Consider the following 13,331-nt stretch of genomic DNA (forward strand, 5'->3'; position numbering starts at 1 on the left):
GTAGCATCCTGGAGGACTGCAGGTGGGTATGAAGGAGAGGAATTTGGGATTCACAAGGGATTTGGTACCCTGAATGCCCAGCCTACCAGTACCACTCACTCAAGGTGTGGGGGGCTCTGTGCCCTGCCCATGCCCTCCAGCATTAGCACTGCACCCCACAGGGGCAAGAGAGACCCTGGGAGGACCTTCATTGCTGGGGGGCATGGCCGCTGCTCCCTACGTGAGTGGTGCTGGGACAGGAAAGGGGAAAGGGAGATGGGGCTGGAGAGTCTTAGGGGGTTACAGTGGACTGGGGGGGAAGAGGTGGGTCAAGATGTGGCTGGGGTGAAGCACCAACCCCCTGTAATGGTCCCTGAGGACCCCTCTGAGGGCACAAAGCAATACAGAGACTGGAGCATCTAAAAAAAACCAAACCACCACCACATCCTTTATTGCCCCTTCCCTCAGCAGCTCCCCACGCCTGCGGCATCACACCACCTTCATTTCATCCACGTACAAAGAAAACAGAATAGCCACAAAAATAGGGGGGAGGAGGGGAAGGGGGCTGCTGCCGAGGTGGGGGTGGGGAGACAACAGCCCCAAGGCACGGGCAGTAGTAAGGCGCAGGGCAGGGGTGCCAAGGGGGAGGGGTGCCCTAGTCATCCTCCTCCCCACCCCCGTAGAGGTCGGCCAGCTTCTTGAAGCGGCTGCCCCACTCGTTGAGGTAGTCGTAGTCCTGGTCGCGGTCGGAGTCGGAGGAGTTGAGGGAGCTGAGCGAGGTGGCCTCCGAGCCGCTGCCCTCGTAGTCGAACACCAGCAGCGAGTCGTAAGGGGGGGCCGTGGGGTCTGTGTCAGCTGCCTTCAGGTTCTGGGGTGGGGGGGAAAAGGGGTCAGCACACATCACTGAATCACAGAACCACAATGTAGGTTGAGAAAGATCTTTGAGATCATTGAGTCCAAGCACTGACTCATCACTGCCAAGTCCCCACCCGGAGCTGGGGGCACCCCAAGGCTGATTTTACTTCCCCAGTTCCCTCCAGTCCTGGGTCTCACCTCCTCAATGAAGGTACCGATGTCATCAGGGTTGGCAGGCCGAGGCCGGTACTGGGGGGCTGGCAGGAGAGTGGGGGCCACGTCGTTGCGCAGCAGCACCTCAGGACGGGCATCCAGACCCCGGTGCAGCTGCCGCAGGTCATAGTCCTGTGGAGACACACGTGAAATGATGGAGAGGGGCAGGATCAGGCCACCTACCTGGCACCAGCACCCTCAGCCCCCTGTGCAACACTCACCTGATCCTCCTCACCACCACCTTCCTCCCCATAATAGAAGACATTGTCCCGTGTGTCATCCTCAGGCAGCAGCAGTGGCTCCTTTGTCACCTTCCTCCTCCTCACAAAGAGCAGCAACAGCAGCAGGATGACTGTGGGGAGCAGTGGTGTCAGTGGGGATGTGTCCTCCCATCTCTGCCCCATGGTGAGATGCAGCCCCACAGCACCCTGGGACCCCCAACTCACGCAGCAAAGCCAGGAGGGCACCGAGGCCAGCGAGGACAAAAGGCAGGGCAGTGGCAGGCTGGGGTCTCTGGGGACAGCCCTGCACCGGCCCCTCGCAGTCGCAGACCCGCGCAGTGATGACAGTGAGCTGGGCTTTGCCTGGGCGGTCAAGGAGCCGCAGGTAGACGCTGTAGAGGTCTGGCTCCAGTGGTGCCACCAGCTGCAGGGTGACTGTGTCATCTGCACAAGACCAGCACCGCAGGTGAGCCACAGCAGAGCACCAGTAACATCAGTGAGCGTGGGTAATGCTGCCACAGGACAGCCCCCACAAGCATGCCTACAGCATTACCTTCATCGCTGACCTCCACGGCCCAGCTGTCCCCTGAGCCGTGGGTGAGCTCAGCACGGAAGGGACTGGTGTTGGGGGGCAAGTCCCTGTCGGTGATGGTGAGGACCTGGGGCTGGGGACTGCGGTTGCAGATGGTGATGTCCCGTGGCTCGGCCTCAGGGCCATGGTCGTTCACATCAAGCAGGGTGAGGAGCAGGGTGCCAGTGCCCGTGGCAGGTGGTGAGCCTGCAGTGAGAAGCAATGTTGGAGGAGTTTCCCCAAAACCAGGACCCTCACAGGGACCCAGCCCCATCAGTGGGACAGGCAGCCCCCAGCAGTGCTCTGTGACGGCGCCTGGCTGCAGTTTCTGGTGACAGCAGCACGTGTCCCTCACGTGGATGCTGGGCACAAGGGCCCCTTTCACAGCGCTCACCGTCGTCCACAGCCAGCAGCACGGCAGTGTAGGTGCTGTTCTTGGTGAAGGGGGACTCGCGGTCCAGGTGGTCCCGTGCCGTCACCAAGCCATTCTCAGGGTGCACAGCCAGCCAGCCCGCAGGGTCATGTCCCACCAGGTACCTGAGAGGGAGGCAGAAGCGAGCTGGTGCCACAGTGGGGATCTCCCCAGACCCAAACCCTGACCCTGGCAATCCCAGCTCCACTCACTTGATCTTCTGCCCCTGGGCTTTGTCAGGGTCCTGGGCAGTGCAGGAGGTGAGAGTCTGCCCCGGTGGCACATCCTCTGGCACTTGGGCAAACCGCACCGGAGGGTCAAAGATGGGTGCCTCGTTGACATCCTCTACATTGACTGTCACCGTCGCAGTGGCTGTCGGCAGCTTGACAGCAAAGTTGGCCTCGTTGGTGACGGCTACATGGAGCACGAACTGCTTCTTGGCCTCATAGTCCAGACCCTGAGAGAGAGGGGACAATGGGCAACACCCCACGATGGGCAGCGAGGGAGGGGAACACGGCGTGGATCACACACCTTGGCAGTGCGGAGGACTCCCTCGTTGCTGGCAGGGTCAGTGGCAATGGTGAAGGCACTTCCCTCGTTGCCACGCAGGATGGAGTAGACAGCTCGCCACGCCGGTGTGTTCGGCTCGTCCAGGTCAGTGACAACCAGCCGGGCCACCTCCCGCCTGGCCTCATTCTCTGGTACGGTTGCCTTGTACTGTGGGTCAGGGGCACCATCAGCACCAGGGACACTGACCCACAGGGAGAGGGTCCCTCCAGGGGCAGTTCCACATTACCGTTTTGGGATCAAACTCGGGGGCGTTGTCATTGACATCTGCAATCTCGATGACGGCCAGGGCGGTGGTGGTCAGCCCCTCGCCATCCAGGTCGGCCGCCTGCACCGTCAGTGTGTACTGCCGCACACGCTGCATGGACAGACAGACACCTTGTCAGCCCCATCGCCCGGTACCGGGGCTGCCCACCCACACGGTACTACTGAGCCCCCACCTCGCGGTCGAGGCCACTGGCGATGACGCTGAGGGTGCCGGTGGCACGGTTGACGGTGAACATGTGGGGATGGGGCTCGCGTGGCTCCTGGCTGAGGATGGAGTAGGCGATGACACCGTTGTAGGTCTCCACTGCGTCATCTGCATCTGTGGCTGTCACCTGCATAACAGAGGTGCCTAGGGACAGGGTGTCCTGGTCAGTGGGGTGGGTCCCCAGGGCTGCCCCCAGCAGGAGACTGGTCTTCCCCACGGTCAGGGGTCCTACCCGGCAAAGCGCCTTCAGGCACAGAGCCCCTGAAGACCTCCTGTGTGAACTGGGGCTTGTTGTCATTCTGGTCTGTCACCGTGACTATGATCTCCATTGGCTCCTCCACTGGTTTGCCATTCTCCGACACGGCGTGGGAAAAGAGCTGTGGGGCAGAGGTGTGAGCAGGGGGGCCTGGCACAATGTGACACGGCACGGTGCGGTGCAGCACCCCGGCAGGGACCTACGTGGTACTTGTCGATGCGCTCCCGGTCTAGCGGCTGCGTCACCTTCATCCAGCCAGACTCCTTCTCAATGGTGAAGACGCCCTCTGGGGGGGCATCTGCTCCCTGCCCTGTGATGCTGTAGAAGATTTTGGTGTCTCTGTCCCTGTTGGATTTGATCTGGAAGGAGAAGACATGGGGAGGGACATGACTCAGTACCCCACTCCATGGCATCACACCCTGCCCTGATGAGGCAGGGACAGACTCCCTGGCAACTGACATCTGGACAACTCCCGCCCTCCACCGCCCCCTCCCCACCCCCCCCTCATACCTGAACCAGCTTTTTGGGGAAGGGACCCCTCTCGTTTTCAGGAACCTTTATGGGGGGGATCACCCAGTCCCTCTTCTGTCTCCTGGGAGCAGCACGAGCCTCAGGGAGCTCCTGTGGCAGGAGGTAAGGGTGAGGACACAGCTGGCCGAGGTGGGGTCAGGGGATGGGGCAGCCGGGCAGCACTACCTGGGGGGAGCGTTTGCCCCGCAAGGCAACTGGGACAAAGCCTGGCTGGCCACTGACATCCCGGAGAGCCATAGCATCCAGGGGGGACACAGCATCCTGGTGGGGTACAGCAAGCCCGCTGCCCACCCCTGGCAGCTTCCCGCGTTCTGTATCCTCTTGCACTCGAACATTTGCCTCCTCAGTCCCGTACGGCCCCGCGCAGGCTCCAGAGCTGGCTGCGAAAGGGTGGAGGGGGTCAGAAAGGCTGAGAGGGGAGGGGCGGGACCTGTTCCCAACCCCCTCCGTGCCCCACCAGCCTCCTGAGGCAGGTCAGGGAGGGGATGCCGGGAGCCGGGGCAGGTTTGGGTGGAGGTTTCGCTTTGTTCTGCAGATGACGGGAAATTCCTGGGCAGGCAGAGCCCTGTCCCAGCCCCCCACCCGCTGTGTCACCCCCTCGGGGCTCCCAGCCCCCCATGGCCGGAATGCGGGGCACAGCACGGGTTCCTCCCACACTCACTCAGGACCACGCTGCGCCCCCAGTGCTGGATCCCAGCCCAGGTCCCTGTGCCCCTCGGCCGGGAGGCAGGATTAGGGGATTAGCGGAGCTAAGCCAGCTCCGGAGGCTGAGCGGCCGGGAGGGAACCGGGAATGGGGCTGGGGAGGGCTGCGGGGGAGTTAGTGAGGGGGTAGGGAGAGCTGTGCCCCATGGCTGCCCCACACTGGGGTGGAGCCCTTCGCTCCCACAGCGGGCACATCAGCCGAGTTTTGGGGAGCAGCACCAATTGTCAGCCACCATGGCTTCCAGAAGGGACATCAGTGAGGCTGAGAGGGCCACGGCCATCCTGGCAATCAGGGAGGGGGCATCAGAACACCAGAGAATACCCAGCACCCACTATGGAGATCTAAAAGCACCCACCATAGGGAGCTCCCAGCCCCACTCACTGACTGTGGCTCAGGTTTGCTGATCCCCACCGAAGGGCTGGGTGGCTCTGTGGTATCTGGGACCCCACCATGCCCTTGAGGTACCTCCGTGGAAAGCCTACATGGCACCAAGCCCACTTGGCACTATAGTGAAGCCAAACAGCTGATGCCAAGTCCACACTGATGCCCATGAAGGGGGTTTTGCAGCAGCATGGCCAGGCCCCAAGCCCTGCTTGTGGACCCCTGTCCCAGCAGCTCAGCTCCCAGCAGCCTGGCAGGATGGCTCGGCGGGAGTGGGAAGCAGCAGGCAAAGGTGAGGGCCTCTCCTGGCACGATGAAAGCACTTACCGCCGAAGACAGCTCTGAGTGCTCTGCGGCCATTAGGAGAATGCTGGCTCCGGCCCTGGTTCCCGAGCTTCCCATTCCCTCGGGATCGTGCCGAGCAAACAGGGTGAACCAGCACCGGCAACCGCCAGCACTGGGCCAAGAGCCAGTAGTGATGAGCCCATGCCCAGCCCCAGGCCAGGCCCACTGGACTCCGCAGTCTACGGTGCCATGCTCTTGCCCATGGCCAGAGAAGGGTGGCCCTGGGGCACCCAGACCCATTGTCAACCTGGCACTGGGCACCAACCCTGCGGGCACCCAGCCCTGTCTCAGCGGGTGCCCCGTGGCTGGACCAGAGGTGCCCGCGCTGGCATCAGACGCCACCAGCCTTGGAAGGGCCACACGGGCGTTGCCAGTCCCCCCAGACCCCTGCTGCTGCTGCGGGAGACCAGAGTCCCACCGAGCAGCCCCACTGCTGGGGGGCATCACCAGCCCCGTGGTCTAGTCCTGCTGCTAGGAGGGTAGCACCAGCGCCATGGACCAGCCCCACGGCCCAAGGGGGCTCAGCCCTATAACTCAGGAGCCCAGCCAGCTCCACACCCAGGGAAGGGCTCGCCCGATGGCCAAGTCCCACATCCCGGCGACCCCAGCCAGACCCACATTCTTGGCAGTGCCAGCGCCTCCCGGACAAGCACCGATGCCGTGGCCCGGGCCGGCGCACGGCCAGCCCCACATTCTCCTCCAGGAGCCAACCCCACGGTCCAGAGCCAGCCGCGCAAGCCGGAGGGCAGAACGGGACCAAGAACCGGACCTCAGTCCGCATGCGGGGGGACAGCCCCAGTCCTGATCCCGCTCCCCGTCCCTGTACCGATCCCGGTCTGGGTCCCGCAGGGCGAGTGCCCACAACAGCGCATCTCGATAGGCTCCCAGAGCGTCCCGGGGGACCGAACGAAGCCTCGCCCCGACGGCTTCGGTTACCTGGTGCCGGGAGCGGCCCCCGGCGCAGCCCCGGGGGGACGCACGGTCGGGCCGGGGGAGCTGCGGCCGCTGGAGGGAGCGGAAGGAGGAGGATGCTGAGGAGAATTAAGAGGAGCGGGCAGAGCCCGGAGCGCGGCCTCCGCATGGCCCGTCCGCTGCTGCCGCCGCCGCCGCTGCTGCTCCGGTCACCGCCCGCCGCGCCCCGCCCCGCCCCGGCCCGCCCCGCCCCGCCCGCTGCAACGCGCCGAGCCAGGTGAGGCCACGCAGGTACTGCCCCGCCCCGGAGACCACCCCCCGGTATCCCCCGATAACCCTCAGGTACCTCTAGGGACGCCACTACGCTCCCCGGGCACCCTCCAGCCAAACCACGGCACCTCCTGGGCACCCCATGGGCAGCTCTCGAGTAGCCCCTGGGGAGCCACCGGCAGTCCTCGAGCCACCCTCGAGCCGCCCTGGAAACCTCCAGGCACCCTCAGTACCCCCCAACACTTCTGAGGAAACACCTGGCACTCCCTGGACCAAATGGTGCTCCTCAACACCCCAAAAGAATCTCTGGAATCCCCAGAACCCCCGGGCACCTCCTGGTACCCCCAGCATCCTGCAGCACCTCTGGGATCACACAGTGACCTCTGGACATCCCACAGTCACCACTCGAGTACCCCTGGGCACCCCCTGAACTCTCCAGAACCCTCTGGGCACCCCTTGGCACCCCTCCAGCACTCATTGGCACCTCTTGGGCACCATCTGTCAAACCCTGGGCACCCCTCAGTTACCCCGTGGACATCCACAGGTATTCTTAGTCACCCCATGGGCACCCTTGGGACCCCCTCAAAATCCTCCAGCCTCCCCCCCCCCCCGGCACTATTCAGCATCCACTGGGCAACCTCCAGCACCCCTTAGCACCCTTTGGGCATGCACTGGGCACCCCTCGAGTACCCCCTGAGACCACTCAGCACCATTCAGGCACCTCTGATACCCTCCAGGCACCCAATGGGAAGCCCTTGGAGCTGCCTCAGCACCACAAAGGCCTTCCCCGTGGCATCACTGTGCAGCCCTGTAGGCACCATCTGGGCATCCCAGTATCCCATGGGACCTTCCCAGTACTGCTGCATATCTCTCCAGTACCTCCCAGACACTTCCTGGGCATCTTCCCCATACACCCAGCCCTGATGCTGGCCTCATACCACGGCTCAGCCCCTCCTGGTGTGACCCATCCCCTCACCCAGGACTGGGGACCCCTGGAACTCCCCTCTGCCCTGGGACCCCCTCCCTGCCACCATTGGGGGCGGGGGCAGCTAGCCCCAGACATCATCTTGGGCATGCTGCCAGGATGGGTGTAGGGGACTTCAAGGGTCCAAGGGACCAAAGGAGGAGGCTTAGCACCTCAGGGGGTCCTCAGCACGCTGATACCCCGCCAGGGGTGGCTGTCTGGGAATACTGGGGAGTCTAGAGCCCTCCCCCCCATGTTTGGGAGCCTGGGACCACCATACAGAAGCAGGACCATGAGGCGTGACCATGGGTTGTCCTGTGGCACTCACAGAACTGTGCCCAGGGAGGATTCAGAGGTGCTGGGATCTTTTTGACTCTCCCAGCCTAGATCATCCCTCCCACTGGACTCGGTCAAAGTCACAGCTGGATATAGGGAGAGTCCCAGGCAGCACCTGGAAGAGCAGTGCAGGCAGCCAGCGCCATGCTGCCCTTCACCTTCACTCTCCTCCTCCTCCTCCTCCTGCCGGTACGACCCTCTGGGTGGGGAACAAACTGGGATGCCTGGGCAGAGCTGTGCCCCCCACCAACCCCTCAGCCCTACTCTTATTCCCACAGGATGTGGCACCTGAGGTGCTGACCTCCCCTGAGCCCAGCCATGGCCTCCTCCGGCAGCAGAAGAGGGACTGGGTCATCCCCCCCATCAACTGCCAGGAGAACGAGCATGGGCCCTTCCCCAAGAAGCTGGCGCAGGTACTATGGGGATGGGGTGCAGGACACAGGTGTTCCCTGAGCACCAGAACCCCTCTGACCCCATGCCTGTCTTGCAGATCAAATCTAACAAGGACAAGGAGACAAGAGTCTTCTACAGCATCACGGGGCAGGGAGCTGACACCTACCCCGTGGGCGTCTTCACCATCGAGCGGGAGACAGGGTGGCTGGAGGTGACCAGGCCGCTGGACCGGGAAGAGATGGATAAGTACTACGTGAGTGAGGGGACAGGGCTGGGAGAGGGGGACAGTCCTCGGGGGCGGGTGCGAGCTGACGGTGCCCTTTGCAGCTCTACTCCCACGCTGTGTCAGCCAATGGGCAGTCAGTGGAGGACCCGATGGAGATCATCATCACCGTGACAGACCAGAATGACAACCGGCCTGTCTTCACCCAGCAAGTCTTCACTGGCTACATTGAGGAGAATGCAAAGCCAGGTACAGGAGGGATGGCTGGCAGCACCAGGCCAGAGCTGTGCCAGGGGCTCCAGCGGGCTTGGTTCCACCAGTGACACCTGCCCTGCTTGTGCCCAGGCACGTCTGTGATGACCGTGAGTGCCACAGACGCCGACGATGCGATCAACGTCAACAATGGCATCATTGGCTACTCCATCCTCAGCGAGGAGCCCCAGGGCACACAGCGGATGTTCACCATCGACCCGGAGAAGGGTGTCATCAGTGTCATTGGCACGGGGCTGGACCGGGAGGTGGGTGCCCGTGCTGCGTCCTGGGGGATGAGGCAGCAGCTCCATGGTGAGACTTGCTACAGGGAGCTGGGGATGCTGGAGGCCTGGGACCTGGCTGGTTCAGGGACTTGCCATCCCCAGGTCCCTGTTCTCTGTGGGCATCTGCAGCCCCAAGCCCATTGGGTATCTATGTGGGAGTGCTGTTGGGCCCTGGCTCTGCTGAGTCCCAGGAACGGGAGCTATCGAGTGGGTGGTGTCTGCCCCAGTGGCAACCATCGCGGCTGGAGAAGACTACATCTGGCAGATGATTCCTCAGAGGATGGTGACATGCTGGAGCCTGTCCCTGCCCTAACTGCTGTGATTTTGGTTTGCAGACCACTCCCAACTACACACTGATCATCCAGGCTGCAGACCAGGAGGGCACTGGCCTCACCACCACAGCCACTGCCATTGTGGAAGTCACTGATGCAAATGACAATGCTCCCTTCTTCGAGCCCACTATGGTACCTACACCATCTCCTCCAAGCTGTTGCCATTGTGGCACAAGCCCTGCCACCCCAGGGTGCCCAGCGCTGTCCTGTTGACTGTTGCTGACACCTCTCTTGCAGTATGAGGGGACAGTGAAGGAGAACGAGGCTGGGGCACTGGTGACACGGCTGCATGTGAAGGACCAGGACATGCAGGGCTCCTCAGCCTGGCAAGCTGTCTACCACATCAAGAGTGGGGACCCGGAAGGCGACTTCAGCATCACCACCGACCCCAAGACCAACGACGGCATCCTGAGAACCGCCAAGGTGGGTCCTGGTGCCGCACAACCACCCCGCTGCTGGCCACCTCCCCCTGGTGCTGCCCGGCTCCTCTCTCCCCTCTCAGGGCCTGGACTACGAGAGCAAGAACCAGTACAGCCTGGTGGTGACAGTGGAGAACGCCGTCCCCTTCACCGTGTCCCTGCCGCTCTCCACGGCCAGCGTCCTGGTGACAGTGTCGGATGAGAATGAACCGCCTGTCTTCGTGCCCCCGCTCAAGAAGGTGGAGGTGAGGGAGGACCTGCCAGAGGGCCACCAGGTCACCTCCTACACGGCCCAGGATCCAGACCGGGACCTCAAGCAGACAATCACGTGAGTGGGGGGTTCAGTGAGTGGGGGGGTTCAGTGGCTGGGGCCCCAAGGGGCTGCACCGTCCCCATGCCGAGCTTCTGCTGGCCCCAGGTACCGCATGGGCATCGATGCCGCGCGCTGGCTGGCCATCGACTCAGTGAATGGCATCATCACGGTGGCTCAGCCCCTGGACCGTGAGTCAGTGCACTCCATCAACGGCACCTATGAGGCCCTCGTCCTGGCTGTGGACAGCGGTGAGCAGGCCCCTCCCCACGCCCCTGTGGGGCTCCCAGAACCCCCTCCCTCGGCTCATGTTAACTCCTGGCCCCACAGCATCACCGCCTGCCACTGGCACGGGGACTCTGCTGCTCCTGCTCGAGGATGTCAATGACAATGGCCCCACACCAGAGCCACGGAGCTTTGACATCTGCAGCCGGCAGCCTGAGCCTCAGATACTGACCATCGTGGACAAGGACCTGCCCCCCAACACCTATCCCTTCAAGGCTGACTTAAAGCATGGCTCCAATGTCAACTGGACTGTCAGGGTGACTGGTCAAGGTGGGTGCTGTCTGCTCCAGCCTGGCCACCCAACCTTGGCATGGGGTAGTAGAGAGACACCAAGCAAAGGCTGATCCCAGCCCCTCTTGATTCTCGTTGCCTCTGAGCACAGGCAGTGTCAGTCCCAACAGTGGGCACTGGGCTAGGGAACTGGTGCTGGGGATGTCCCAAACACAGGGATGTGTCTGTGACTCTGTTCCTTCTCTGTGCCACCAGACACACTGGAGCTGAGACCACGGAGGGAGCTGGTGCTAGGGGACCATAAAGTATACCTGGAGCTGTGGGACGCACAGGGCAAGTCACAGGTGACACGACTCATTGCCCATGTCTGTGACTGCGGAATCCCTCCTGGAAACTCACCTGTAAGTAGTGGGAGAGGATGGGGACATTCCCAATCCATATACATGGGCTGACAGTGTCCATCATAGCTATTCCCCTATGCCATGTTTCCCAACATGGTGGATACAGGACATAGGCCACCACCCTCAGCCAAGTGCAGATGTGGTGCCAAGACCATGGTTATGCCATAGTGAAGATGCTGCTGTCTCCTGGCACCCAGTTGACACTCTCTGGGTGCTTTCCAGGCAGCTCCCACATGGCTCATCCTGGCTCAGTGCCCCACCATCCCACCAGGCTCTAGGCCACCAACCCTGGGCCATGGTGCTGCTGAAACGTGGGTGCTCCAGAGTGCACCTCCCACAGGGAAGCCACCTGCAGCAGCTCAGCCCAGCTGGGGAGGAGCACTTGGTCCTGCTGCAGCCAGTGCTGGGATAGAGGCACCCGGCCTCCTCAGCTCCCTGGAGAGAGGCTGCAGCACCGGGTAGAGCGGTTGGGGCAGGGGATGGCGTTTTGCACAGTGTCACCAGCTGCGGGCCGATGGCTGAGCAGGATGGAGGAGAGCCAGGTAAGCAGCTAGGGCCTCTCTGGTGTCCTTGCTTCATCTCAGGCCTGGATCCAGTGTTGGGACAGCAGTGAGAACTGGTTCTGCCCCAAGCAGACAGCAGGATACAGCCTTCAGGACGTTGCTCCCATCCCAGAGCAGTGGGATCCAGCTCCCACGATCCTTCTCCCACTCCAGAGCAGCAGGGTGCAGCCCTCGGGTTGTTGCTCCCATTTTGGAGGAGTGGTATCCAGCCCTCAGGTTGTTGCTCCAACCCTAGGACAGCAGGACCAGCCCCCAGGATCCTGCTCCCACCTCAGAGCAGCAGGATCCAGCCCTCACAATCCTGCTCCCACCCTGGTGCAGTGGGACCCAGCCGCGAGTCATATTCCTACCCTTCCCAGCACAACCCGGAGGAAGGGAGGGACCCAGAGGGGAAGGGTCCTGAATCCTCCCACCCCAATGCCGCCTCTGCGCTTGCTGCCCCCGGGCAGCTCGGGAATGCTGGCAAGGGTTAACGTCCGCCCGGAAGGCGACAGCAGACCGGGCTGCTGGGACTGGGACAGGGTTGCTTCCTCCTTGGGTCCGTGCCAACCACTGCTGCCATGCCATGGCCCACTGGCACAGACGGGCGAGCCTGGAGCCCGGTGCCAGCCCAGGCACGCAGCCCTCCAGCACCGTGGCCCCACAGGAAGGACGTGGGCACCCGTGTCCCTGTGCTGGGACAGCACCAGCTATGAGGCCACCAGCCCTGGTGGGCTGCAAGGAAGGGGCACATGGGCTGCATGGCCAGAGAGAGGTTGGGGGCATGGCTGTGGCAGTGCCAGGACACATCCCAGCCCCTCTTCCTCTTCTCCCTCAGGGTGAAGACACATCCAAGCCAGCCAATGGCTCACTGACCACACATGTGCTGAACACTGCCACGGGGCTGCCAGCCACTGGCCTTGCTATCCGTGTGGCCCAGCTGCAGGAGCCTGGGACACAGTGGACAGAGTTGGCACAAAGGTAGGAGAGCCGTTGGAAGGAGCAGAAGGGGCAGAGAATGCTATTGCCTGTGTCCCAGGAGCTTTCGCCGCTGGTGCTGCTGGTGGCGTGGCCAGGGACAGCTACACTGGCATGGCTGGGGACAGCCATGATGACACAGCCAGGGACAGCTGTGGTGGCAGGGCTTGCTCCTTTCCATTTCAGGTGGACCAATGAGGATGGGCGCTGTTCACCCCTCCTGGCACCGGGGCAGGTCAAGGCTGGCACCTACAAGCTGCACTTTGAGACAGCAGCATACTGGCAGCGCCTGGGGCACCCCAGCTTCTACCCTTTTGTGGAGGTACAGGGGACATGGGAGACAATAGGAAACTGAGAGCAGGGGTCCAGGTGCCACAGCCAGGCTTGCTGGCACTGCCACCTCTGCTCCAGGTGTTACCCAAACCCCCCTTGCCCTCCCCAGGTCGTCTTCACCATCACTGACCCAGCGCAGAAGTTCCACGTCCCGCTGCTGATCAGCCCCTTCTCCTACACGACCTACCGGGGCAGTTAGGGAGAAGACGTGTCCCCCCACAAGGGACACAGGTCACTGAGGGAAGGACCTGCATCATCACACCAGTAAAGGCTTCAAGCAGTGCCATCTGGCTCAAAACATCACCTTCCTTGGGCAGTGCCACACAGCTGCTAGAGGTAGCTCCAGGGCAGTGTGGGC

General features: G+C 62.7%; 2 protein-coding genes across 2 annotated transcripts; one reads left to right on the forward strand and one right to left on the reverse strand.

Annotated features, from left to right (window-relative positions):
• Window positions 1-399: 399 nt before the first annotated feature.
• Window positions 400-6,593, reverse strand: LOC137447309 (B-cadherin). Its single transcript, XM_068150718.1, has 15 exons — window positions 6,445-6,593; window positions 4,243-4,457; window positions 4,057-4,167; window positions 3,750-3,905; window positions 3,523-3,667; window positions 3,259-3,434; window positions 3,048-3,176; window positions 2,783-2,968; window positions 2,464-2,708; window positions 2,234-2,376; window positions 1,822-2,046; window positions 1,494-1,712; window positions 1,269-1,399; window positions 1,033-1,179; window positions 400-847 (listed from the first exon to the last, which is right to left on the reverse strand). Exons 1-15 carry the CDS (start codon window positions 6,587-6,589, stop codon window positions 635-637), a joined length of 2,586 nt encoding a protein of 861 aa, XP_068006819.1. The 5' UTR covers window positions 6,590-6,593; the 3' UTR covers window positions 400-634.
• Window positions 6,594-8,134: 1,541 nt separating this feature from the next.
• Window positions 8,135-13,274, forward strand: LOC137447427 (cadherin-1-like). Its single transcript, XM_068150910.1, has 14 exons — window positions 8,135-8,179; window positions 8,269-8,403; window positions 8,481-8,636; window positions 8,711-8,855; window positions 8,952-9,124; window positions 9,478-9,606; window positions 9,712-9,897; window positions 9,977-10,221; window positions 10,312-10,454; window positions 10,534-10,758; window positions 10,975-11,120; window positions 12,501-12,643; window positions 12,827-12,962; window positions 13,083-13,274. The coding sequence occupies exons 1-14, from the start codon at window positions 8,135-8,137 to the stop codon at window positions 13,170-13,172; spliced, it is 2,097 nt and encodes a 698-aa protein (XP_068007011.1). The 3' UTR covers window positions 13,173-13,274.
• The last annotated feature ends 57 nt before the right edge of the window (window positions 13,275-13,331 follow it).

This window comes from Melanerpes formicivorus, unplaced genomic scaffold (genome assembly GCF_026170545.1).
Source record: "Melanerpes formicivorus ecotype bairdi unplaced genomic scaffold, bMelFor1.0.p_v2 SCAF_20, whole genome shotgun sequence".
NCBI classification, from domain to species: Eukaryota; Metazoa; Chordata; class Aves; order Piciformes; family Picidae; genus Melanerpes; species Melanerpes formicivorus.

Bases quoted from the DNA above. Each gene is read 5' to 3' on its own strand.
- LOC137447427 (XM_068150910.1), top strand. From the start codon at position 8,135: ATGCTGCCCTTCACCTTCACTCTCCTCCTCCTCCTCCTCCTGCCG. The intron at 8,856-8,951 runs GTACAGGAGGGA...GCTTGTGCCCAG, and splicing joins TGAGGAGAATGCAAAGCCAG to GCACGTCTGTGATGACCGTG. The intron at 10,759-10,974 runs GTGGGTGCTGTC...CTGTGCCACCAG, and splicing joins TGTCAGGGTGACTGGTCAAG to ACACACTGGAGCTGAGACCA.
- LOC137447309 (XM_068150718.1), bottom strand. From the start codon at position 6,589: ATGCGGAGGCCGCGCTCCGGGCTCTGCCCGCTCCTCTTAATTCTCCTC. The intron at 4,458-6,444 runs GTAACCGAAGCC...ACCCTTTCGCAG, and splicing joins GGGGCCGCTCCCGGCACCAG to CCAGCTCTGGAGCCTGCGCG. The intron at 2,047-2,233 runs GTGAGCGCTGTG...TTCTCACTGCAG, and splicing joins GCTGCTGGCTGTGGACGACG to GCTCACCACCTGCCACGGGC.